At 34.5% G+C, this 27,952-nt stretch overlaps 1 protein-coding gene across 3 annotated transcripts in view; it reads left to right on the top strand.

The window, feature by feature from the left end:
- Positions 1-27,952, top strand: part of Gmds (GDP-mannose 4,6-dehydratase) — a 604,350-nt gene that overhangs the window by 65,790 nt on the left and 510,608 nt on the right. The window contains exon 2 of one of the 3 annotated variants that reach the window (XM_047558607.1): positions 2,480-2,566. The exons of the other annotated variants lie outside the window; for them this stretch is intronic. Within the exon in view, the coding sequence (XP_047414563.1) occupies positions 2,519-2,566 (48 nt within the window). The 5' untranslated portion in view covers positions 2,480-2,518. The remainder of the gene's footprint in view (positions 1-2,479; positions 2,567-27,952) is intronic. 3 annotated transcript variants of the gene reach the window in all.

The raw sequence follows: 27,952 nt of genomic DNA, 5'->3' as shown, positions 1-27,952 counted from the left end.
CCTCTCTCCCTAATCTAGTCTCAATTGTTTTACCAAACACTGTGTTTGGAACTTCATTATTTAATGTTGTCTCATGTTATGAAATGTGCCCACTTCACAAATGAATTGTAGAAAAGGGAAATCACTTAGTTGAAGTAACATAGAAAAGAGAAATCATTTAGTTGAAGTAACATAGCCAATAAGAGCCTAACCCTCTGGCTTTAAAACCTGTTTTTTAGCTAGTGTTGCATTGCATTAAGTGCTTGAATCCTGTCAATAGTGAAATACAGAAATTTGGGTAACATGAAAACTGCTAGTATGTAACTCATCAATTAATAGAATCAAATCTATTCTGTTCTGACTGGGAGAAAATCTTTTCTAGCTACTCTTCTGACAGGATCAATATCTAGAAAATACAAGAATTCAGAAAACTTAACACAAACCCCCTCCTCCCAAATAACCCAATTAGTAAATGGGCAAATGAGCTGAACAACACTTTTCAAAAGAAGAAATACAAATAGCCAACAAATATATGAAAAAGTGTTCAACATCCTTAGCTCTAAGGAAAATACAAATCAAAACTATACTGAGATTTCATTTTATTCCAGTTAGAATGGCAGCCATCAAAAATGCAAACAGTAATAAATGTTGGAAAGGATATGGAGAAAAAGGAACACTTTTAAACTGTGGTGGAATTATAAATTAGTATAATCAGTATGGAAATCAGTATGGAGTTCCTCAAAAATCTAGGGATGGAAACAACATATGACCCAGCTATACCACTCCTCGGTATTTATCCTAAAGAATTAAAGTCATCCTTTAGCAATACATGCATACCCATGTTTATAGCAGCACAGTTCACAATAGCTAAACTGTGGAACCAGCCTTGGTGTTCGTTGATGAATTGATGGATAAAGAAAATGTGGAGTGTATGTGTGTGTAGACGTACACATCATGGAGTTTTAGTCAACCATAAAGAAAAATGAAATTATGTCATTTGCAGGAAAATGGTGGAACTGTAGACCATTATTTAAGCAAAATAAATCCAACTCAGAAAGTCAAGTGTTATGTTTTCTCTTGGGTGGAAGCTAGAGAGAAAAAAGGAAAAGAAAGGTGATGATGGGGGAATCCCATGAAAATTGAAGGAGATCAGTAGAGTGGAGGAAGAGGATGACCATGGGGAAGGAGGAGGGTAGGAAAAGGGGAAATCCTGGGGAATATAGCCAGATTATATTATTATATTATTTGCACCCATGAATATGTAACAAATCTGACCATTATGTATAACTATAATGCAACAATAATATGGAAGAAAAATAGTTAAGCATTAAAAAAAAGAATTTGTCCTGTTTTGATCGAGTTTGTCAATTAGCAGAAATATGATTTGCATCCTTGGTGGCTGGCATGGGGATGTTGGTGACACTTGAAGTTGCCAGTGTGCGTCTGCCTATAGTCAAGTCTACTGCCTTCAGCCTATGGAAAAGCAACTCACACCCCTGTGCTCCCAGGTACTTTTGTGTGATACACAGGCAACTTGGTGGAAACATTGCTATTGCCTCTGTGTCGTCCTATACAAATTGGGGATAAAAATAGGATTAACTTATAAAATGGGGATTAATAATAGTTCTTCAATCCTTGTAGGGTTGTTTATGTGGATTCATGTATAAAACACTTAGAATATGCTTTAAGACTGTATAAGTGTATAACCTTAAAAATGATCATTATTATTACAGTTGGACAGACCATTACTGAATATTTTATTTAAGGCAAATTGAGAGGGGCATTATATATATGTGTGTGAAAACTAAGAGCCTCCCCAAAAAGCAGGCTTATTTCTCAGGAGCTGTTCCTTGGGTCTTTTAATAAGTGTGAATGTAAGAATGTTGAATTTGAGTGAGACAATTAAGTGAAATTATGCAGCTGCTGTTCTGTTTCTTCATAGAGCTCAAGTGCAGTAATGCTGGTCTTTTTTTCTATCTACATTAATTCTCAGGAATATCTGCAGAGAGGTGGGTCTGGTGTCCCTTTTTGCTTAACATTTTTCACATGGATTCTTAGCTGCCAAAGCTTAGGTAGCATGTTTCCTTGGGAAAAAGTCTCCTTTTTGAATTTAATAATACTTTTGGTTCAGTTCTGCCAAGCCCAGGAACCGTGATTTTGTTATTCATAAACTGCTTAAATTTGCTGAGTCTTTCACAGGTTAATAATAATATTTTACTCCCCTTAAACTTTTTATGCTACTAACATGTGCTATTCTCTTTTGAGTTAATATTCTCAATTAATTTTCCTTATGTTGATAACCAACACAACTCCTTTCTCAATAAGTGAAAATTGTGATTATTTCATGAGTTCCCAAATGTATCCAGTCATTAGAACCCTCTGGGAGAAAAATGATTGCACTGTGCTGTGTTTGGAACTGCTAGCTCCCCCTGTGACTCCAGTGATGAGCCAGGTTCTCAGGTGTGGTCTAGTTGAATGACAGCCTTCTTTGTTCCTCTAGTGAGAATTGTGCACTCTGTGAAGAGCCCAGCTGCCAGTGATGATTGGAGACCTGGCCCCTAAGTCCGTGATACTCCTTCCTTCCCAGGCATGTTTCTTCTGTCTTTTCCTGTATTTTGTGTAGATTGTTGAGCTTGTAGATGGTAGACACCTTTAAATTCTACTCCCATATGTTACTTTGTTCATTTACTATCTGAACAGTAGTTAAGAGGAAAAACAGAATTTAAAAATTTTAGGTTGGTCATTCCCTTAAAATAGAAGAATCTTTTTTAGTGGCTGTGATACTGGAGATGGAACATCTAGATGTTATTGGAGATGGAATCCAGGGCCCTGTGTGTCTAGGCAAGTGTTCTCCACAGAAGTACACTCCATGTCCTTGGAAGAATCTTCTTTATCTTGCAAATATGAAGTATTCTGCTGGCATAGTTTGAAAAAAAATAAAATAGGTGAATTTTAGCATGGAGTTCCGAACTTTTATGTAGGGCCTGAAGATTTTTTTTAACGAAAAAGAATGGTTTTCAGGTAAATTCTTTGTTTCTTAAAAAGTACATTTGCAAGCATTTAGGCATTTCAACCCCAACCTTTTGAGATGATGGCATATTTGTTTATATTTTTTGAGATTTGAGAACTCTGAGCCTCTAGGATCTGAGCATATGAACTTGCACACAGCAGGAAACTAATTCTTCCACAATATAACTTGATACTAATTCTCATAGTTTTACTTAATATTATAATGTATGGGGATCTGGAGTGGGAATCCTTACTTGTACCTTTGCTGTATGCCCTGTGGGCCCATTCTGGAGCTCATATGCTCCTAGGGAAATTGACAAAGCCAACCTGGTCCTTAGGATGAGAGTGAATGTTTACCCAGTTCCTGATATGCTCAAGTGCTTGAGGATGGTTAGCTGTTCTTGAAAATAATCCAATGAAATGTTAGCCAAGACTGTGTGGAAACATCTATTTTATGATGTCTACATACCGGACTTATTTCCCTTCTGAAAACTGCCATGCAGTAGATAGATCACAAATGTAAATGTTTCCTTTAACTTTGGTTGTCAGAATTGGTTGCAACCACAACCTTGTAGGCAATCAGGAATTAATTTTTCTTTCATACCTCATATAGAATTGAACTTCTCTGTATAACTTCCTCTCTCTATAACTTCAATTATTGCCCTGTCAGTTAGAATAAAAGTAATTATACTAAAAAAAAAATGGATAATCTTAAATTGTCCCCAGTGTCTACTTGTTGAACCCTTCTAAACTCTTGACTTTCTGTCCTTGCTGCCCTCTTCCCCTCCATGCCCTATAAACCTTGGAAGCATCTGGTATTAGTTAATGCTATCGGTTCCTCAGCTGTGTCCAGGTGACCTGAAACTGGTTTATTCTGAAGCACGTTATCTTTTTAAAATGGATTTTTCTTCTTATTTGAAGCATGCTATTATAAACTATGGATTTATTTGTGCTTTAATAAAACTCTTTAATTTTTTTTTCTATTGTCAGTGATGCCTCACTCCCACCCTGGATAAATTGTAGGTATCAGCCAAATAGGCAGGGAGATTTTTGTTTAGTAACAGAAGGCTTTAAGGCTGTCTATTTTCTTCTGAGTTAATCCAATTTTATTTCCTAAGTATTGACAAGTAGTAGTCTTATTCTTTTTAAAAATAACCTATAGTTGCAGATTTCCATTTTGATGAATGTTTTCAAAGTTTTAATATTTTTATTTAAAACTTCTTATGAATTTTTATTTCTTTGGAAATTGAGAATATGACTTTTTGCAGTTTTTGTTTGGAAGTTTCTGGGGTTATTATCAATTTTTGCAACTGCTCTGTGGAAAATATTTATTTATTGTAGTTTTGGAGATCCAACTCAGAGCCTTATGCACACTAGGCAAGCACTTTATCAGTTGAGTTATGACCCAGCTCAGGAAGATATATTTTTATATGTGAGTATAAACCCTGATGCAAATCCATGGACTTTATCAATTACATAATTTCAATTCTCTATGCTTTGTAAGTGTTTCCTACAGATTAGGTTGGACAGTTCTGTGTGCTCTTCTAAATCTAGAAGATTTGGGGGATTTTCATGCACTTCTAATGATATTTGCTTCTTTTTTTTTACTTCTTCCCTTCCTTCTTTTTGTTTTTCCTTTGGTACTGAAGATTGAACCCAGTGACTCTTTACCACTGCACAAATCTGAAGCCCCTTTTTAAAAAAATTTTGAGACAGGGTGCAGCAAAGTACTTATGGCCTTGCTAAATTGCTGTCGCTAGCTTTGACCTTGGGATCCTCCTGTGTCAGCCTTTGAGTCCCTGGGATTTTAGGAGTGTGCCACCACACCTGGTCTTTTAATTTGTTTTATACTTTTAGTGTAATGATATTTTTCACAGAAATTCATGCTAATTAAATCTTAATTATTCTATTTCATACTTTTGCTTTGAATTCTTTTTTTTGTCTTGCATTACTATATTGTCATTCTTTATTATATGCTTGATGTATACCTGATCCCATTATTTTGTAAGATGATATCTTATTTTTTTCCCCTCAATATGAGAAACTTTGCATTTAACAAATGATTGTCATAAGTAAGTTTAGATATACTTCCGCTGCCTCATTTTTGTTTTTAATGTATTTTTGCCTTGCATGGGATTTGGAAGGTCTAATTTTTGTTATATGTACGGTTATTTCTTTGATGTTTTCTGTGGTATTTGGAAGGTACCTATTTTAATTCTATAATTTGGGAAAGCATCTCAAACTGTTTGCCATGTGGATTGTTTCTCTGTCCTTTATCACATTGATTTTTCCCCTCACTCTTCCCAGTGTGAATTTAAATTGTTTTTGAAATTTTAATTTCTATTTCATTCATTTTTTTTCTTAATCTATTTTTACCTTAAATTCCTTTTTTGTTTTGACCGTATCTTTCTCACAGAAGTTTTTGTACATTCAAAGAGGATATTAATGAGTTTTCTGATACTTTCTTTTGGTTCCTTTGGTAGATTGTTTTAGATTATATATTTTTTAGTCCTTAGGATTATGATTACTTTTTCTTTCCTGTGAAAGCCATCTACTTGAAGGAACACCGTTTTGTTTGCTTGTTTTATTTTCATTTAATTCAAATGTAGTTATTATTTCCTGGAGATAGATAAATTAGACTTTTCTAGAATGTGTCTTAGGGCTACATTTATGTTGAAGTTACATAGAAAGATAGCATGATAGGATGGGAAACCAAAAAATGATGTTAGGTATGTGGGATCAATTTTGGGGGAAAAATGAAAGAAAAAACTACATTAATTCTTATTGTAGATTGTGTTAGGTGTGCCATTTTATCTTGCCAAAAGAGCTCCATATTTGCAATGGTCTGAATTTTTGTGGTCTCCCAAATTCATATATTGAGAACTAATCATCAGTGTGATGGTATTATAAGAATAGGCTTTTGAGAGGTGATTAGTTCATAAGAGTAGAGCCCAGTCTCGAAAGGGAATTAGTGCCCTTGTCAAAGAGGCCCTAGAGAACTGCCTTGCCCTTTCCATCAGGTAAGTACACAGCTAGACTGTCTGTTCCATGAACCAGAAAGTGGTCCCTTACCAGATACCGAACTGCCCGTACCTTGATTTTGGGCTTTTTAGTCTCAAGAACTAGAGACTTTCTATTTATGAGATACATAATTTGTGGTATTTTGTTATTGCAGCTTGAGTGGACTAAAACAATGTTAAGTGAATTACATTTTAAATTTCTTCTCTATCCTCTTTTTCCACTTTTGTTTTATTCTTTTTAGCTTTTAAATATTAGAATTCCTCACCCCATTTGATTACATGCCTGAAACCCTTGAAACTCATGTGACAGTTTCATCTTTAGTCATCACAATGAAAATAGACTACTGAGTTCAAGTTCATGAATTCCTGAATTCATTTATCAATGTGTATTTGTAGTTTTTACTACTTGGATTTTGATTGACAAATATATAATAGTCTAAACATTTATCAAAGTTTATCAGTCTGATATATATTAATTTATAGAGTTTTGGCTTCCAAAAAAGATAATTAGACAGAGGGTGATTCTTTAACATAATTATGCTTTTACATAGTTTGGAAATACAGTAACAGGCTGGGGGTGGTGGCTTGTACCTGTAATCCCTGTGGCTTAGGAGGCTAAGGTGGGAGGATCACAAGTTCAATGCCAGCCTCAGCAACTTAGGTCCTGAGCAATTTAGAGAGACCCTGTCTCAAAATAAAACATAAAAAGGAAAAAAAAAAAAACACAAATATAAAAAGGGCTGGGGATGTGGATCAGTGATTAAGCACTCCTGGGTTCAATCCCTTGTTCCAAATTAATGATAGTCAGTAACAATTATAAAGGACTTAAAACAATCTTAAAGTCATAATGCTTTCTTAATGTTACCAGGAGAAATTAATAATTTTATTAAAGTTATTAATGGTAATAACATTATTATTAAAAGTTATTAAAAGTGATAACATTTTCTTAACATTACCAGGACTCTCAAAGTAGTAATTGGGATCAAGTATTGCCAACTGCACGTATGGCTGAAATCTCTCTGAATCTGTCTCTTAAATCTGGATCTGAGGATGGTATTCTGCTGAAAGGGTGGTGTGAATTAAAAACCTCAGATCTTGGCAAGTGTTTTATGACAGTAAAGTAGGGAGAAAAGTTAACTCTTAATGCTTTCTGTTTTCCTAGAAGTTTTAAAAATTATGGTACTTTTTCTTTTCTTTTTTTTTCTTTTTTTTTTTTTGGCTGCCTGTTTCACACAACTGTTTTGTGTGAATTTGTTGACTGAGCTCTTATGAGAATTTTTCAACATTCGTAATATCAACTAGACTTTTAGTTAACTATTTTTATAGTAATTTTAACTTCTGTTTTACCATTGAGTTCCTTGAAGTACCTTCTAGTTCTTAACTTGTTTCTCTTTTATGATGGATAAGATTAATGTTACATTTTATGTTATCCTAGATATTAAGAAACTGTGTGAATTTTAGTTTCTTCCTCCCTAGAAAGTTGATTGTGAAGTCTAAAAGAAAATCCATATATCTCTCTGAATGTCAACATTTTTGTTAAAATCTTTTTTTCTAATTATGACTTAAAAATTTCAGTATTTATGATATTTTTTACATTATTCATTAACCCTCATTATTTACATATGTTGTCAATAGACTATATCCAGACAGAATTAAAAATATCAGTTTATATGGTCGTTCTTTTGTTGACAAGAAATACTTGGAAGTAAGTAAATTGAGGGTGAACTTTTTTTGTCATCTATTCATGAGTAGATTTCCTTTGAACAGTTTTGACTTTACTTGCTTACAATACTTGCATTAAATTTATATTTAGAAACTGAGTTCTTATTTGGCATCTACTTTACCATTTTGGGAGTTTCTTTTAAAAGAAGTAGTTGATGTTTTCTGGCTAGTATTTGAAGAATGTAACTGATTCATTCAAACTAAGAAAGTACAGCAAAGAAATGAAAAAGCATAGTAGAAGTCTCATTTTGTGGTTTATGAGATGAAAACATACCTGGTACTTTATCTAAAATATTCTCTGTCAAATTGATATATAAATAATGCATTAATTATTTAATATTTGTAATTTAATCTGACATCTGATATTCAAATTATGTACAATTTTATGACTCCTTACTCTGGGGCTCAAATTTTGTTTGTAATAAGATGACTTTTTGCTTCATTCTTGAATTCTTGTATTTGTGGATTTCAGGCCTTGAAATGGCACAAGTAAATCTCTCACGTATAAAGATAGTTTTGGTCTTGGATACTACTGTGGTAAGTAGAAAGCTTCATACTCTCCCCTCCTTGCAGTTTGCTGAAACTTGGAGAGCTAAAAAAGGGAAATGTGAGAAAACTGGAACATGACTTTTGCTGATATATCTTGCCTTTTGAGGAAGGAAGGAAATGAACAGGCAAATGTAGGGAAAACAAAAAGGCACCCTAGAAAAGTTGGTATCTATATTCAATGCAGATGCATGAGGTGACACTCATGAAGTAGACCCATGGTGTTATATTGCTTCATGTCTAAGTACTGGTTAATATTCAGCTTAGAGAAGTTTTTGAACTCTAATAATTAGGGCTCCTAAGTTATCCAGTCATGTGTTTGTGCAGTTAGGAAGTGCTTTGTTGACTGCCTGCAGTGTGAAACAAACCTTGGAGATGCAAAATAAAAAGGTGGAAATTTTGTTCCCAAGGAATAATAGATTGATGAAGAACCCAGGTTGTTCATGTAGCTTACTAGAGTGGAATGTTAATAGAAATCGACAGAGCAAGGAAATAAGAGCAGCCAGAGGATTCTAAGAGGAGGAATGCTGGGATGGAGTCCTCCAGGCAGACTAGCTAGGGGCAGGCAACCCAGTTCGAGGCTGCATGTAACCACATGAAAGATCACATGTTTGGGAGCTGGGGGGAGGCACATGGTGAGAGATTAGTCAGAATAGTAAGGACTTTGTATATATCTTTCTGTAGAATTAAGGTTTTCTTTTGGATGGGAGGACCTGTAAAGTTGAAGAAAACACTGATTCTGTTCAGATTTGAACTGTCAAAGGTAATTCTAGTATCTTTCAGAAGATCACTTAGGTAGCTGAAGTTCTAGTGGATGATGTTAGAATGGGGAATGAGACTATGGGTATAAAGTTCAATGAGGACACTAGAATAGTTGTTCACATTAGGGATTATGAGGAACTAGATGAGGCCATATGAAGGAAATAAAGGACATGGGTATGATATGTATGAGAAGACAGAATAGATAGAACTTTTTGATCAATTGGAGGGCATTTTGCCTTTGAGCCACTGGGTGAGGTATTAATGCCAACAACTGTGTGGTTTACCAAATAAAATGCTGCAAAATGGCTGAGGATGCTAAAGTCTGAAAAAATTGTCCACAGAATTAGGCATCTAGGAAGTCATTGGTGAATTCACTGAAATAAAACAACTTGATGATTGAATCAAAATTTAAAATTGCTTAGGAGAAAGAGTGATGTGGCACATGTCATAAAATTGTCAGGCAGTTGTGATGATGCAGTTGAAATCAAATCATATTTATTTGTGGAGGTAACAGTCTGCATTACGATTTTCCTTGGTGTATCTCAGTTGCCTGGGTTTAGGAACAAAGAATGGAAACAAGAGACTTAGGAAGAAAGAGTGAGATGATAGAGTTGGGGTTTTGCCCAGTATCTGTGACAAACTGGCATGGTTGCAGGGTTTTGGAGGATTAGGGAGAAGAGTCAACATTGGTCGTGTTTGTACAGAGGGAGAAACTGAGGCCTGCTGATAAATAGTTATCACAGCAGAAAGAGCCCTGCTTTTGGAATGAGGTCACCTAGATTTGCTGCTTATTGACTCTGTGACCCTGGAAGGTGCTTTTAGAATCTTTGCCTACATAAATCTTATCCTGCCATTCCAGATGGAGAGACAGTTTCAGCCCTTTGTAGGAGTTGCTCTCAGTAGTAGTATAAATAAGGTTCTAGGATTTAGAGTCAGATCTGAGTTTGAAATTCAGATGTGGGACTTTAAGTAGTTTACTTGAACTCTCTGAGTCTGTTTCTTCATCTGAATATTCTCACAGAGATAATTGTTATTGTAATGTTTCCTTAGTAAAGGGCCTTCAGGGTAACAACATAGGAACTGGCAGCTATTTATCATGTTGTTATTACTTTTACTGTTAGTCACTGGGAACAGTTGCACCTTTCTTTTCCTAAGATTTGTGTCAGTTGCTTTATGGAATTTCAGTAAGATATGAATAGAAGTGGACTTGCTTTTATTTATTTTGCCCAGTACTTGGTATGCTTTTTCAATATAAGGTCTGTTTTCACTTCTGAGTAGTGTTCTGCCAGTGTCTATGTGAATACTAACATTTTCTGTCTCTCTCTCTTTTTGGTACCAGGGATTGAACTCAGGGGCAGTTTCCCCCTGAGCTATATCCCCAGCCCTTTTTTGCATTTTATTTTGAAATAGGGTCTCATTGAGTTGTTTAGGGCCTCACTAAATTGCTGAGGCTGGCTTTGAACTTGAGATCCTCCTGCCTCAGCCTTCAGAGCTGCTGGGTTTATAGTTGAGCACCACCACACTTGGCTACATTTTCTCTTTTTATCACTTACATTTCTCACTGCTACTCCTGTTGCATGCTTGTGTGAGCTGCTGTATCATCCAGGTTTCTTTTCTTTTGTATTTTCTGTCTGAATATATTTTGGAGTCATTCTTAGTGATTTTTTTCTAACATTTTCTTTGAATTCTCTTTTGTTTGTTTTAAATGAGTCTACTGTTGAATTTATCCTTGTTTTTAATTTTAATGACTATATATTTTTATATGTGGAATTTTCTGCTTTTTTTCTAGAACTGCCTGTGTTATTTTGTATCTTGTAACATTGCATTGTGAATCTGCTTCTTTATCTCTTAGCTAAATTCATTTTGAAGTTCCATGGAGAATGTTCCGTTGTCTATTATTTGTTGCAGGAGCTGACATTCTTTTATGCATTTGAATAACTGGTCATCCTTGGTATTTTAAAATATGGATTTATCTTCTATACAAGTGTAGATGATAAACATGTGATGGTTATTTTGTGTCAATTTGACATTTAGGGTGTGTCTGTGAGGTTGTTTTAGGATGAGGTTGTGTTAGGATGATGAGATTAACATTTGAATCTGTCAACCGATTGCCTTCCCTAATGTGAGTGAGTCCCATCCAATCAGTTAAAGGCCAGAATAGAGTAAAAAGGTTGTGTCTCTTACTAGTAAGAGGGACCTCTTCCTGGGACATGGGTCTTTTCCTTCCTTAGGATTCAGTCTGAAACATCTGTTCTTGTGTCTTGAACTTGCTGGCTTTTAGCCTGGAGTCTATACCATTGGCTCTCAGACTCGGACTGGAACTACATCATCAGCTCCTCTGAGTCTACAACTTCTAACTGCAGATTTTGGAATTTCTATCATCTCTGGAACCAATCCCCAGTTGCTTTTCATAAGTCTCATACTCATGCACACAGGCTCCCTGTTCTGTTTCTTTGGAGAACCCTGACCAATACGTTTAGTGTTTGCCTCTCCTGAACTTTGTGGACCACATGGCGATTCTTTTTCCATCTGAGTGTGAAGGCAGATCACATATCATGCATGTCCCCTGACTTGCAGGCAATTTTTATAGTCCTTGTTCATTGTTAGGAAAGATCTTTATTGTCATCTGGGCTACACACCATCATCCAGTATAATAAACTAACCTCTAAGATACATGTCATCAGTCTTGATTGGACATTTCAAGAGCTTATCCATACTTTTCTTAGGACAATTTCATACCAGCATTACAGTGTTGGGCTCAGTGAGAAAATCAGAGACCTATCCAAATCAATGAACTTGCTCTTCTAATTTTTTTTATTTTTAGATGTGGTCTTAGAGCATATAGGGTGATAGAGAGGGGTAGTTGCAGGCACACAGAATGATGGGAATGAAGAGAATTGCAGCGGCCCTAGAACTTGAAGAGCTGGAGGCTTGGAGGTTGTATGTATCACTGTTCTTTTCTCCTCTCAACCCAGGGCCACGTTTTTAAAGGTCACCAATCTTGTGGGTTTCAAATCTGGTCATGTAGCAAGGTACCAGGAAGTTGTGTGGGGTCTATTTGTTGGAATTTTATGAAAAACTGGTATGCTCTATTGTATCATTTGAACCAGGACTAATTTTACTAGCAGTTAAGTATGATTATTTTAGATATAAAGTTAAATTTCAACCCTGAACATATGAGACTGGCAGAGTAAAAAAATATATTCTGTTAGTAATCAATTCCTTTTTTCTCTTAGCAGACAAGTAGTTTCAAGCCTGAGATATAAGAAAAAAAATGTGGGGAAGAACTTTGATTACAGATGTCTGTTATTTGATTTTACCTATAGAAAACTGTAGTCTTCATTTGTGGAACTCTGGTGTTTATGGGAGGAGAGTTTGAGAACCACTGAACTTGTCTAGTCAGTTCCTTTTTACCTGTGCAAAAACTGGCCTCCTACACTGTGACCGATTTAAGATTCCAGGGACACCCAGCTGGGGGCAAAGGCATGCCTGGAATCCAGGTGCCTACACTGTTGGTCATGTGTTCTTTCTGTTCTGTGAGAAATGGATTGCTTTTATCATTATTTTTAAATAAAATAGGCACTGGAATGTATATTCTGGTGTGGCTCTGTGGCCAATTTAATCTCAAGAGATTTTGCCTATGAAAGCAGTGACCTTATCAGGAATAGACTATTTCCTGTGTCATTAAGATGTTCCTTGGCAGAATATTATTTTTCTTGGTGACTGTACTGTGGTATAAAACATGCACAGAGAGCCAGCTCTGTTTTTCCTGAGTGAATTAGCTGTATTGTAGTTTATCTGTGGCAAATCTTGGTTTTGAGTTTATTGACAGCAACTTCTGTCATTAGTGACTTGCTTGGATGAGCTCTTGGCTTTCTCCCCACTTATTCTGACTTTTTAGGAGCCTGAGTATAGCCAGGAAGTCCTTTGAAACCAAATCCTTGCCCCTTATTTGTATTTTAGGGAAATGGTAATTCTGTCTGAAAAGGAGGTGTTTTGGTATCTCTGTTAGGTCCTTTATTGTTTCACCACCCTCTTGTGTATTCTTATTCTGTCCCAGAAAAGTTGTTCTAAGGGTCATGATGGGGAACTGGGGGCTCCTCAGCCTTCTCTGGGTCAGTGCTTCACAGCATAGCTTTGTTATAATGCTGAGATGAATTTCCAGGTCTCAAGTGCACCCAAATGGAAATAAAAATCCTGGAAGAAATTCTTGAAGTTTCCTAAGGGAAGCTGTTCATCCTTTGCCTAATTCATAAATCTTGTGCTAGCATTCATGATGTGCAGGGTGGCGCATACAGTTGGTGCCCTGTTAAAACCTGTGATCCCTCATGTCACTTGTTACTATTTAAATAGCTTGTTTCCCCAATGAGTAATACTAGTGTATACATGGAATTAAAGATTAAGTATCCTTTAAAATTACCTTTGTATAATACTTTAAAAAATTTAAATTTGTTTGAATTAGTTATACATGACAGTAGAATGCATATATAATGGAGTATAATTTCTCTTTCTTCTTGTTTACACAATGTAGAATCCCACTGTTCATAGTTGTATATGACTGATTCATAGGGCAATAATGTCTGATTCATTCCACTGTCCTTCCTACTCCCATGCCCCCTCCCCTCCCTTCACTCCCCTTTACCTAATCTAAAGTAACTCTATTCTTCCCTAGCTGTCCCCCTGTTGTGAATTAGCAAACACATATCAGAGAAAACATTCTGCCTTTGGTTTTTTGAGATTGGTTTATTTTGCTTAGCATGATATTCTCCAGCTCCATCCATTTACTGGCAAATGCTGTAATTTCATTCTTCTTTAAGGCTGAGTAATAGTCCACTGTGGATGTGTGTGTGTGTGTGTGTGTATATATATATATATATATATATATATATATATATGGATCACATTTTTTTATCCATTAATTTGTTGAAGGGCATCTAGGTTGGTTCCATAGTTTAGCTGTTGTGAGTTGAGCTGCTATAAACATGATGTGGCTGCATCACTGTAATATGCTGTCCTTTGGGTATAAACTGAGGAGTGGGATAGCAGAGTCAAACGGTGGTTCTATTCCTAGTTTTCTGAGGAATCTCCATACTGCTTTCCATAGTGGTTGTACCAATTTGCAACTCCACCAGCAATGTATGAGCGTACCTTTTCTCTCACATCTCTGCCAACATTTTTTGTTGCTTGTATTCTTGATAATTGCCATTCTGATTAGAGTGAGGCAAAATCTTACAGTAGTTTTGATTTGCATTTCTTTAATTGCTAGAGATGTTGAACGTTTTTTCATATATCTGTTGACTGCTTGTTTATCTTCTGTGACGTGTCTGTTCAGTTCCTTAGCCCATTTATTGATTGGGTTATTTGTTGTTTTGGTGTTAAGTTTTTTGAATTCTTTATATATCCTGAGGTGCATGTGGTAAAGATTTTCTTCCATTCTGTAGGCTCTCTCTTCACATTATTGTTTCCTTTGCTGAAAAGAAGCTTTTTAGTTTGAATCTATTGCATTTTTTGATTCTCAATTTTACTTCTTGCACTTTAGAAGTCTTGTTAAGGAAGTCAGATCCTAAGCCAACATGGGTCTGCTTTTACTTCTGTTAGGCATAGGGTCTCTGGGCTAGTGCCTAAAGTCTTTGATCCACTTTGAGTTAAGTGTCTTGCTGGGTGAGAGATAGAGGTTTAATTTCATTTATATATGGATTTCCAATTTTCCCAGCACCATTTGTTGAAGAAGCTATCTTTTCTCCAACGTATGTTTTTGGCACCTTTGTCTAGGAGGAGATAACCATATTTATGTGGGTTTGTCTCTGTGTCTTCTGTTCTGTACCATTGGTTGATGGATGTGTTTTGGTGCCAATGCCATGCTGTTTTTGTTACTGCAGCTCTGTAGTGTAGTTTAAATTCTGGTATTGTGATTCCTCCTGCTTCACTCTTCTTGCGAAGGATTGTTATGACTATTCTGGGTCTCTTATTTTTCCAAGTGAATTTCACATTGAGATTTTGATTGAAATTGCATTAAATCTGTATAATGCTTCTGGTAGTGTGGCCATTTTTCTTTTTTATTTTATTTTATTTTTTTGCGGTGCTGGGGATTGAACTCAGGGCCTTGTGCTTGCAAGGCAAGCACTCTACCAACTGAGCCATATCCCCAGCCCAGTGTGGCTATTTTGATAGTATTAATTCTTCCCATCCAGAAGCACAGAAGATCTTTCCATCTTTTAAGGTCTTCTTCAGTTTCTTTCTTTAGCATTCTGTAGTTTCATTGTAGAGGTGTTTCACCTCTTTTGTTAGACTGATTCCTAAGTATTTTATTTTTTTGGAGTTATTGTGAATGGGGTAGTTTCCCTAATTTCTCTTTCAGTAGATTTATCACTGATGTATTGGAATCTGTTTGATTTATGGGTGTTGATTTTATAACCTACTACTTTGCTGAATTCATGTATGAGTTCTAGAAGTTTTCTGGTGGAATTTTTTGGCTCTTTTAAGTATAGAATCATATCTTTGGCAAATAGTGAAAGTTTGAGTTCTTCTTTTCCTATTCATATTCCTTTAATTTCTTTCTTCTGTCAAATTGTGTTGGCTAGAGTTTCAAAGACAATGTTGAATAGAAATGGTAAAAGAGAGCATCCATGTCTTCTTCCAGGTTTTAGAGGGAATGCTTTCATTTTCTCCATTTAGAATGATGTTGGCCTGAGCTTAGCATATAAAGCTTTTGTGATGTTGAGGTATGTTCCTACTATCCCTAGTTTTTCTAGTGTTTTGAACATGAACAGGGATACTGTATTTTGTCAAATGCTTTTTCTACATCTATTGAGATGATCATATGGTTCTTGTTTTTAAATCTGTTGATGTGATGAATTACATTTATTGATTTCCATATGTCAAACCCTAATGGATTGTGGTGCACTGTCTTTTTAATATGTTTTTGTATTCGAGTTGCCAGAATTTTATTGAGAATTTTTGTGTCTCTGCTCAGCAGGAATATTGATCTGAAGTTTTCTTTCCTTGATATGTCTTTGTCTGGTTTTGGTATCGTGGTGATATTAGCCTCATAGAATGAGTTTGGAAGATTTCCCTCCTTTTCTATTTCATGGAATAATTTCAGAAGTATTGATGTTAATTCTTCTTTGAAGGTCTTCTAGAACTTGGCTTAGAATCTGTCTGGTCCTGGGCTTTTCTTGATTGGTAGACTTTTGATGGTGTTTTCTATTTCATTACTTGTAATTGATCTGTTTAAATCATGTATGTTGTCTTAATTCAGTTTAGGTAGGTCATATGTCTGTAGAAATTTGTTGATGTCTTCAAGGTTTTCTATTTTATTGGAGTATAAATTTTGAAAATAGTTTCTAATTATCTTCTGAATTTTAGTCGTGTCCATTGTGATATTTCCTTTTTCATCATGAATTTTAGTAATTTGAATTTTCTTCTTTTTCTCTTCCTTAGCATGGCTAGGGGGTTATCAATTTTGTTTATGTTTTCAAAGAACCAACTTTGTTTTGTCATTTTTTCATTTGTTTCAATTTCATTGATTTCTGATTTTAATTATTTCCTGTATTCTACAGTTTTTGGTGTTGATTCATTCTTTTTCTAGGGCTTTGAAATGTAATGTTAGGTCCTTGTTGACTTTCTGTTCTTTTAATGAATGAGCTCAATGCAGTGAACTTTCCTTTTAGCACTGCTTTCATATCTCCCAGAGATTTTAATATGTTGTATCACTATTCTTATTTTCCTCTAAGTACTTTTTCATTTCATTCCTGATTTCTTCTGTTACCCATTTGTCATCCAGTAGGGTATTATTTAGTCTCCAGGTGTAGAATAGCTTCTGTTTTTTATTTATTGTTGATTTCTTATTTCATTCCATTGTGATCTGACAGGATTCAGGGTATTATCTCTATTTTTTTGTATTTGTGTAATACTTTTGATGTTTATTAAAAAATTTTCAGAGAGCTCTCAGAGAGCTTCAATGTCATTTGTTTATATTGCAAGAATAACTAAAATTACATAATCCAGAGAAGTGAGTTATTGGAATTTTTGTAATCTTTGTTGGTTTAGTAAATAGAGTTTGACCAATGATACATCAGAATCTTCATAAATTTATACCAGTAGAGAGAAATGAATGACTTTCTATGATAAGAAAAGTGTCTTTAATTAATTTAAAAAAGAATTAATACAGTAGGAGTTGGTGTCAGACCTGGGTAAAGCCTAGTTCTTTCCTACCTGAGAAAATCTCCACCTAAAATGGAGTCACAGTAGTACTTACTCATCAGGTCTCTGAGAAGTTTAAATGAAAGGAGTTATGTTAAGTGTTTTAGGATAATGCCTGTATACTCTCCATGCATGTCTGCTGCTGTCATTCTTTTGGTGAAGAATTACTGGACATCAATTACTTTCTCAGAGTTCAGATGTGGTATTTTAATGTACATTGCAGTTTATGAAGAAATTATTTTATGTAGTAAAAAAATCTATTGAGAAATATCCTCATACTTAGGCTTAATTGGATTATTATTGTTTCCTATTCACTCTATTAACTTGTGGGTTTTTTTTTTGTTGTTTGTTTTTTACTTTTTTTGGTACTAGGGATTGAACTCAGAGACTTTACCATTAAGCTTCACCCCTGGTTTTTATTTTTTATTTTGAGAGAGGATCTCACTAGGTTTCTGAGGATCTTACTAAATTGCTGAGGGTAGTCTCAAATTTGCAATCTTCCTTCAGCCTCTGAGTTACTGGGATTACAGGCATGTACCACTACACCTGCTTTCTATTAACTCTAAAGGATTGAATTATATTTGTAGTCCAGAAATTCTTTATTGTCTTCCTTGTTCATTTAGACTCCTGTGCATGATGCTATATATTGTGAATATAAGACTGCATTTTTATATAATACAAAGAATTTTTAAAAATAGCTTTGGGGATGAAATTTAATAAGTAAGATATTTAAAAATTGAGAAAAAAATGTAGTCTACTTTTTTGGGTAGACTCTGTTTGGCATTGCTTTCCCAGAATTACCGATTCTCCTCCTACCTCAACACTCATGTTTTTGATGGTCCGTTACCATATCTGGGTATACTTGTTTGACAGAACTTAGGGGGAGCAGTCAGAAGGGATTTCCTATGCCCCCATCCAGCCTTTTCTCCATTCCATCCTCCCATAGGGAGGTTAGAGCAGCTGTCTTAGTAGCAAATAGATAGACAGCAGATATCCAAAGCAGCTTATAACCAAAGTGAGCAGTTTTGATCTGCGATCCTTGGTTCCTATGTTGAAGTCCTCTGAAACATTATCACATCCATCCAACCAATGGACAACACCAATTTATTTTGGTAATGCTATGGTATCTGTTTGAGGTCAATGGGAAATTTTGCTTCACAATTCTTTTTTGTTTGTCATAAAAAAAATCCTGGTTATCTCAGGGCATATTTATGCTTTACTTTGGTTGTGTATTCTAACCATACTGGTTAGAAGGTGTTTTCTTACTATAAATTAAGGAATCCCTCCCAGGGGAGTTATATGAATGTCAATTTAGACAGACTTTGGTTTCTGTTTCCATTATGTATACATAGGAGTTTTTTTTTTTTTAAAACATCAGTAGTACTAAAAAAGGAAAATAAAATAAAAGTTGGAACCAGCAAGGTGATGAAAAGACCACTGTGGGAGTTGAACATGAAAGAATGGTGCTTTCATGAGGAGGGAGGTATTGATGTGGTTTTGGGGGCTGAGGTTTGTTTTTGTTTCAGCTACCATCTTAGAGACAATAGTGAATCAGAACTGCATCAGGCAGGCAGGTTTTAATGCCCATTTCCGAACAGAGATGTCTGTCTTCGATATATGGGGAAAGGCTAAAACATAGGCAGCCTATATTTGTTCTGCTTTTCATTTTACCCTTGAGGAATGAAAGAATTCTGCCGAACAGTGCCAGCATTAGTTTGGGCTGAAACACATAATTGTATTGGGTAATAAAGGAATTTAAAAATTCCTGTTTTTTTCCTGTGACTCTCTTTCACAAATCAGACCAATGGTGAAATACTTTTGCAAATGTTCCCATTCATCTCTGACTGATGCAAGAAGCCTAGTGCCTTGTGGTTTCCTAATTACTGAATCCCTAATTTCTTTGGCAAGTCTCTTCTCTGTCTCTAAATTTCCTTTTGGCAGTGAGATTGTTTACTCATGTGACAAGATGAATGCTGGCATCTTGGTCTGGTTGGGGCAACATCTGGATGCTGAGATTAGCCATAGGATGGGTGATTTTTTATATTCAGGTCAGCAGACTAGCTGTTCTTGGTCAGGGGGCTGAGAGAGAGATTCTTACCACTTGCTAGAGAGAGATTCTAGGCTCACTTAAAATACATCTGAGACTGGCAAGCTCACATTCCACCACAGAAATCATAATGCCCACACTCAGAAAGAAGATAAATAATTTGAAAGCACTTGAGCAACTGTCTTGGGGAGAACTTTCTAGAATCTTGTTGCTCACAATTGGTTCACAGTGTCCCCTGAGAGCCTATGAGACAGAGAATCTCTGATCCAGCCCAGTCACTCCGAATTAGAATTCACATTGTAATCATTACCCTCTGTACATATATGATTATGCAAATGATGTGAATCTACATCATGTACAACCATAGAAATGAAAAGTTGTACCCCATTTGTGTACAGTGAGTCAAAATGCAGTCTGTAAAAATAAAAAAAAAAAAAGATGTCAGATAATTTGGATGCTCAGGCAAGTTTGAGAAACTGTGCTCTAGAACATGGTGAGTCAGTGGAAACAATCAGATTGTGCTATATTGCAATTGCAAATGGAGGTTTAGTGTGTTTATCAGTTGTGGTACTTTTCACAAAGCTAAATACTCCTGGAATATGAGAAATAAAAATTTATTATGTGCATAACTAGAAGAAAATGAGTTAGTTGGTCCATGTTTTTCTTTAATCATAATTTGGTGATAATTTTATGTTTTCTATGACTTTAGCAGAGAAAACCCTTGGCATTTGACTTTCTTCTTTAAAATCCCAAGTGTGTTTTGCTTTCTTTTCATTTTAACAGGCTATAGAAGAAAAGTATGTACTGTTGGGTGTGTGCAGAGAATAGAAGCACATTTAGAATAGAAATTGAAAAGTTCTCTTGCACAAGAGTTCTTTTTTTTTTAAGTGACAATGTTTTTGAATCATAGACTTGGTTCCTACCTGACTTTAGGATAAAAAGAAAGTAATTTACTTTAGTGGTCATATTTTGAAAGTTCAAGGTTTTGAATTTTTAAGCAAAATTAAAGTATCAATATGGTCTTTAATAATTATCAGATAAATATTCTAAGACTATATTTTTAAAAACCAGTGACTTTAGTTTTTTATGAAAATCAGTATTTGGTTGTATACCTAATTCTCATCTGTTTACTCATTCATCTCACCATTTATTTATTTATTTATTTATTTACAAGTCTTTTAAAATTTGTTCTAATTGGTAATCACCATTTATTTTCTGAACATGGACTGATGCTGTGCAAGGTGGGTGTTAATTAGATTGAATTTTTTAAAGTGTTCTTTTTCAAGTTTTTAGTAAGAGTGATGTGTAGATAACTGTATTACCACAGGAAGATATATTTTGAATGATTGATAGTGTCTCTGTCCCTAGTTTTTCTCCTTCACATTTTTGCCTCATAATTATAACACACAACTTATACTTGTGGAGGAACTGACTTTTAAGGTATTGTATAATATATTTCATTTTCTAAATCATGAATGAGAAGGTGGTATCAACAGAAAGGATTTGGTGCAAGAAGATGTGTCATCTATTTAGATTTTTCTTGACAGCAGAACTTTTAAGTATCCTACATTTCTCGAATCATTAAAAAAAATGTAACTCTAATACATATACTAAATGCCAAAAATAACAATGGCTAATTTAAATTTTCTGTTATTTATTTTTTATATCTCAGTTGTTACCTTTATACCTCAGTGTGTTAGTTTAAAAGACCTTTTCAAATTATGGCTATTTTATTTGGTTTCATTTACATAATTTTGGACTCATGTGAAATCTCCACACGTGGTTAAAAAGTAACTTTCAGCAAAGATACTGATGGTTATCCTCTGTGACAAGAAATGAGCAAACAACCTGATGAAGCTGTTGCTTAAGAAGGAAATGGCACTGTGGTTATCCTGGCACTTCATTTTTTTTTTTCAAGGATTTGATATTCTAAAGTGCTCCATTAACAGGGAGCTCTAATGAACAAGGGGACTGAATTTGAAACATTTGAAATAGTTATGTTCTTATTATCTACTGCTTGGTACACACTGATCTTCTCTTGTCAGTCAGAAGCAATTAGGTTGCAGGATCCAGCTGTCACATATTGGTGGTAAGGAAGTAAATTGCTTCCTTTTAAATAGGGGACCATTTATGAGAGTGGTTCACAATAAATTTTGGGCATTTGGTCACAAGGTTTAACAAGAGACATCCACCCAAATGGTAATTATCTTTCATGTCAGGCTGAGAATCTACTTCGGTTTTGGAAACCGTCCAATTTTCTTGTTTCTTTATTAATTGTCAGATTAGGGGAAAAGATCATTGTCCATTTTGCAGTTGGACTTCTTTTGTGTTTTGTCTGTTAAATATGAATTATTGAGAGAGAGTAAAGATAGTAAAGATATACTCAGTTGTACATAATCTTTAGCTGTTAAGAACAGTCACATCCTTGTCCTTTGGTAGTATTTGCATTATATCACATTGGGCATAAAAAGTCTCACTTAAAGAAGCTGTCTTATTTACTTTGCTAAAATTGTCAGTACTTGTCAACCACTTGTGTCAGCTTTGGTTTGGGAAATTTTATTTTAAAAACAAGTATGATTATATATATTATGAGTTGAAAAAGACTGTTATGAAACAGTTGATTAGTCAGCCTTTTTATGGTTAAGTATTAGGTTTAACCTTAAGAAATAGGTAAAAAACCATAGTCAGCTATTGAATACTAGCAATTTCATATGGTTCAACTTTGGAATAGACCAGTTTGGTCTAAGTTAAACTTTTTTTTTTGTATCATTTCAATAAGAGGCTTTTATCAAACTTGCCTTTAGCTAGATAAAATTCAACATGGGATTAGGTCTAGCCAGAATTCCAGGCACTTAATGATAAGTAGTTTGAACAAATCCAGCTTTAACTCTCATCATTCATATAATTGCATTTTGTGCATGTGTTTATTGATATGTTGTACTCATGAACCTTAGAATTAGTCAAGAGAACAGGTTTTGGGTGGCACCAGACAATGAATGTCTGGAAGCGAGTGGCATAATTTAGGTGGAAAGTCTTTTACTGAACTAGAGTTGGAAAAGAGTTGGTGCATACTTGTGGTCATTGCCTTTCTTTCCTATTTTATTTGCCAAAATTCAAATTATAGATCCTAACCACTTCCCAGTATCTTAATTTAATTTTGAATATGAGTGTTTTTTCAGCATTTTTTGTGTATTGGTTAATGTAAATGATTTAAGTAGTCTAGATAGAAAAGAAAATTTATTTAATGTATTATTTTGTTATTGAATAGAATATTTGAAATAGAAGTAAGAGATTTCCTAAATAGGATTGTTGTATGTGTTCACAAGCCTTTTTTCTTTTAAGTCCAGAAAATATGAACTGGGCCAACAGCTCAAGAAGAAAAACTAAATAGACTTCATGTTTTTTTTTTTTTCCACTTTTGTGTATGAATTTTGCCATAAAATATCAAAACCTTTTTATTTAAATTTTTAATAAGTGTGATTGTGATTGAGTTATATGCATCACTGGGAAAAATAGGGAAAGTTTACATATAAAAACATAAAAAACAGCTTTAATACATTCTTTATTTTATTTTCTTTGTTTTTACATTTTTGGTGATACCGTGGATTGAACCAGGGCCATTCTACCACTGAGCTAGGTCCTCAACCCTGTGGGTCGGTTGGTCTATCTATCCATCTATGAGAAAGTTCTCTGTACGTTGCCCAGCTGCCTCTGAACTTGTGATCTTACTGCCTCAGCCTTCCAAACAGCTGTAGTTATTAGGCATGTGCCCCTACTACACCCAGCCACTTCTTACTTTTTATATGAAAGTATTATCTGAACAAGGCAAAGATTAAACTCTGTGCAAAGTACTCCATGTTCCCTTCAGAACATAGTTTTTCATCTTTTCAGAAATATTTTTATGCCCACACTAATATATAGCCTTTAGAATTTAACTGTTACATTCTACGTACAGCTCTGTCCCTTGCTGGAATAAACGTTCTTATTCATGTACATGCATACCATTTTTCATGTTTTTAGCATATCTGGAGTATAAAATTCTTAGTGGAAATGCTGCACCAGAGAGCATGTACACTTCCAAATTGTTCTCCAAATGTATGTGTAATAACATCTTACGAAAGCGCCTGTCACATTGGGGTTTATATAACTTTATAGCATTCATTAATTCAATAGGTGAAAAAGTATGGAATCTCATTTTGATTCAGATTTATTTTATTTTGAGCAGGGGTTAGTATCTTTGTATACATGTTTATTTATAAGTCCATTTCTATAAAAAGTTTTCTGTTAATTGCTGGTTCATCAGCTACCATTTTCCGAGTGGACTGTTGGTTAATTTGCTTATTTTTCTTCTTAGATACATCTTTATGTGTATGGACATTCAATCTTTATGTGATATTAAAGATACTCTCCCCCTCCTTTTTGTCACTTTTAATTATTTGGGTTTTTTTTCTCTTGGCCCTATAGAATTTTTTAATTTTCCTTTAGTCAAATTGTGAGTCTCTCATTATGACCTCTGGATTTTGAGTCCTGCTTAAATTCTGTGCTTTACGATTGTAAATGCATTTACCCATGCTTTTTCTAAGTATTTTATTATTTCATTTTTAACCTTTGTTGTATCAGAAATTTATTTTGAGATTAAGAGTGAGGTAGGGCTGTAGATTTATTTTTTTCTAACATGTAATTTCTAGCAACATTTGTTGAATAATCCATTTCTTTTCTATTAGTTGAAAGATGCTACCTTTATCTTATACTACATTCCTGTGTGTATTTGGGACACTCAGATTTTGAATGCATTTTTGTTGTCTCTGCTATAATTACTGTAATTTTGCAATATCAAATTTTCATAAGTAACACAATTCCATCTTTCCTGTTCATTTTTTTCCTGGTATTTACAGGTTATTCTTGCCTACTTATGCTGCTCTAGCATATAATTTTGTCACATTCTGTCCAAACCCCTGTAACCTGTCATTGAATCAAATTTAAGGTTAATTGGGGTACAGTGAATGTCTTCATAATGTTGAATCTTTTAATCCAAGAGCAAGGATTGTCTTTCAATATTTAAAAATTTTTTCTGTTAACATTTTTGAAGAGCTTAATGTTTTCTTTGGATGATTCCTACTAATATGTTGCTAACTCTATTTTTAGGTATATAAATTTTACTGGTGGTATAAATGAGATACTTTCTTTATTATAATTTTCTTAAATGTTAGTATTTTTAAATGGGAATTCTTGCTTTTGAACAATTTTGTAATCAGTTAATTTAATAAATTCTTGGATTTTGTAGGCATACAGTTATATCATTTATAAGATGATACTTTTTGTTGTCACCTTCTTTCTTAACTTAATTGCATTGGCTAGTAGCAGTAACCAATTTTGAGTCTTTTAAATATCTTCCAAATTGGCCAGTAAAGTGCCTTAATTGAATTAAATTTTATTTTAAACAGACTTTTTAGAAAGATAATCCTGAATTTAGTTTTCCTTTTAATAAAGGGACTACTAAACACCATTCTTCAAGAAATAAAGCCAAATTATATTAAAAAATAGAAATTTAGTTATTTGTTTACTACATTAATACTTTCATATTAAAGCATTATCTGTTTATCACATTGATGTGTCAATGTGTATCTGGCCTTCAATTATGGTTGACTTTCTAATTTAAAATTAGTGTTATATATGTATTTTAACTTACCTTAGGAAAAAATTGCATACTCCATTTCTAAACTATTTTTTTTAATTGATATTTGCTTAGAAAGAGGCTAACCAATTTTGTTCTGTTGTCACAGATGTGGAACACCTATAAAATCTTAAATGTAGTACATAATATATAATGTAACTATGTAACATGATTATATAATAGTCAAAAAATTATAATAACATTAATAATGTTAAGTCACAGTTTATATGAGCTTGGGATTATGATTTCCAGTCTGTTTTAATGTGCCTGCATTAGTTTCTTCGAAAGAGTTGTAGAATGGAAAACTTGGAAATAAGTTTTCAGAGATCAAGAACAGTTATCTGTGTATTTCCTTATTAGCATTTCTTTGAAAACAATACTGATAATACTGCAGATCATTTGAGTAAGAAGTTAGGCTAATAGTCTCCATATATTAGCTGAGTTAATTGATTTTAAGAGTTCATCTTCCTGTCTTTAATCTCAAAAAATTGTGCAGTTGCTTGCACCATATTATGTAGTTAGCAAGTGGCTATCTTACTTATTGTAAATTTTATTTACTTAGAATTCACTCTTATGTGTTCATGTTTACATGAGTGTTAATTTTGAAAGCTATACTTGCCTTTAGGAATCTTCAGTGAAAATAAAATATTTTAAAGATAACCATACCTAGAAAAATACATAAAAATATGCTTAGTATACCCTGGTATATCCTATAGTTCAGGCATCTCTGCTGGAAATTTGCCAGTGCAAATGTGTCCAATTATATTTATATTCAGAGTTTCCAAATTCTCAAACTAATTAGAATCTATGAATTTTAACCGTGGTCTGTGTAAATTTTTTGTGGAATGGAAAAAGATTATATTAGATATCACATAAAAATAGATGTGTTGATAACACTTAGATAACACCAAAGCATTTTAAAATTTACTGAGTGATTCAAATTCAGTTTATTACCGGTATCTACAGTGTTTGCAAAAACTCCAGTCTTTTGAATATTCTTTAGTTTCAGTTATTGTGGATTCTTAATCCAGAGTAATTGCTTCTGATAGGTTGAAATAATTCCAGAAAGCATTTTAGAGTTTCCATCCCTAATTTTATAGGTGAAAACTGAAACCGAAAAGAATAAGTGGTTTTCCCAGAGGATAGTGTAATAAATGATAAAGCTAATCTGATGCTAGAATACATATTCTTACAGCTCTGTGGAGACAGTCTTGAGGTGGTGTGGGAAGAAGACTTTAAAGCCAGGCATAGCCCACTTTATGAAATTTTTCATTCATTTTAAATTCAGTCACAGGTTATTCATTTTTTTGTCATCTTAATCAGTTCCTAATGCTATTTGTTGATCTGCCTATACCTGTTCTTGAGTGAATATCATTTGACAAGTACTTTATCTTTCTTTATAATATGTAGTAGGTAGATTAGATTTTAAAAAGAGAAATAATAAAATATGAATTAGAATTCTGTGACACAATAGTGTTTGCTTGAGTGTGTTGTATGAATATAATAAAAAAAAACAAGTTCAGTATTTAACCTGCATAGCAAACCAAAATAGAGTCTTCTAAATAGTTCCTGTTCATTTTCAGAGTATAAGGTAATTTAAAGTTTAAAAAAATGAAGAAAGAGAGGAAAAAGAAAACTCCCACACCTCCCAACCTTGTGACTTGGTTAACGCACACAGTTCTGGTTGAGATCTGCTGTGTGTGCTCAGTCTCCCCACAGCTTGTAAAGGCAGTTAAATATAGTCACAGTTGGGTTCTGTGGACCAGCAAATAGGAAAAGCAGGGAAAGCTGGAGGCGTGTTGGAGAAATACACTTCAAAGTAATTTATTTTGACGCTTTTTAAAGGCTTCTTTGTAAATGCACTTTTAAATAGTAGTTCTGTTTCCTTGAATCCACGCAAGAGTATAAAATAGACTGGATTCAAGAGAACTGGCGTGGGAATATTTTCAGCTCCCTCACTGCTTGTGTTGGGACAGCTGCTCTGCTCTACATTGCTGGGTTTCTTTTAATGGGCCTAAATTCAGGTGGCTAAAAACGCCATGCTGTGGTAGAATTTTACATAATCCTCATGTGCACATTTATTGTGTATGCCTGTTCATTGGAGTATTGTGGTTAAAATGTCCACCTATTAGGTTTCCAAACAAAAGGAAACACATATGAATAACCCAATATTTGCCAGTAGTTTGGATAAAAAATAAAAAGGTAACACCTTGATCCTCTTACATTCATTTTAAAATTTAACAATTTAAATTATTTTGCAGTGCTGGGGATTGAACCCAGGACCTCCTGCAAGCTAAGCACATGATGCTGAGCTACAATTTCATTACCTTTTCCTCTGTTTTGATAAAATCAACTAAACTGAGTATCTCTTCAAACCAAACAACTGGTTTGTCAATGATTTTTTTCCTTAGTTAATAAGAAAATAATAATCTACCTTTTCTTCTTAGTTATTCTAATAAAGCCATTAACCACCTTAAACTATCTGAGGTGACTTTGGGCAAGCAAAGGGATAGCTGCAGTTTTTTTCCTTTTCTTCTGTATTTCATATTGCCAAGGTTTTGGTTTCCTCATTGGTGATGTAATTAGATCTTACTGATCTCTAGGGCCCTCTCCAAGTCTAACTTATAGTGATGAATGATGGTGCAGAGGAGCCCAGCCTATTATTCATGGACCTCAGGTGCGGCATCTTAAGTGTGGGGCTATTGGTGTTTAAGTGCAGGCCAGGAGAGAGCAGTCTATCCTCCTTTTCTACTGTGTGCTTGCATGTCCATCAGTGCTGCTCAATTAGACTAACTCAGATTTGGGGTTTTAGCTTCCTAAACTCCACCTCTTTTACACAGCTGATGCAGCCTACCATGGTGTGATAACAGGTCTTGGAGAACCCCTGCTGTCAACACTACTGGCTTAGCTGGGAACACAAACCCAGATACGGAGGATTCTTTTAAGTCTTGTATTTATACTTTGCTGCCCTACTTAGGACTTCGAAGTACA

The sequence above is a fragment of the Sciurus carolinensis genome, chromosome 7, assembly GCF_902686445.1.
Source record: "Sciurus carolinensis chromosome 7, mSciCar1.2, whole genome shotgun sequence".
NCBI classification, from domain to species: Eukaryota; Metazoa; Chordata; class Mammalia; order Rodentia; family Sciuridae; genus Sciurus; species Sciurus carolinensis.
Note: the sequence above shows the minus strand (reverse complement) of the source record. Positions and strands in the feature narration are given on the sequence as shown.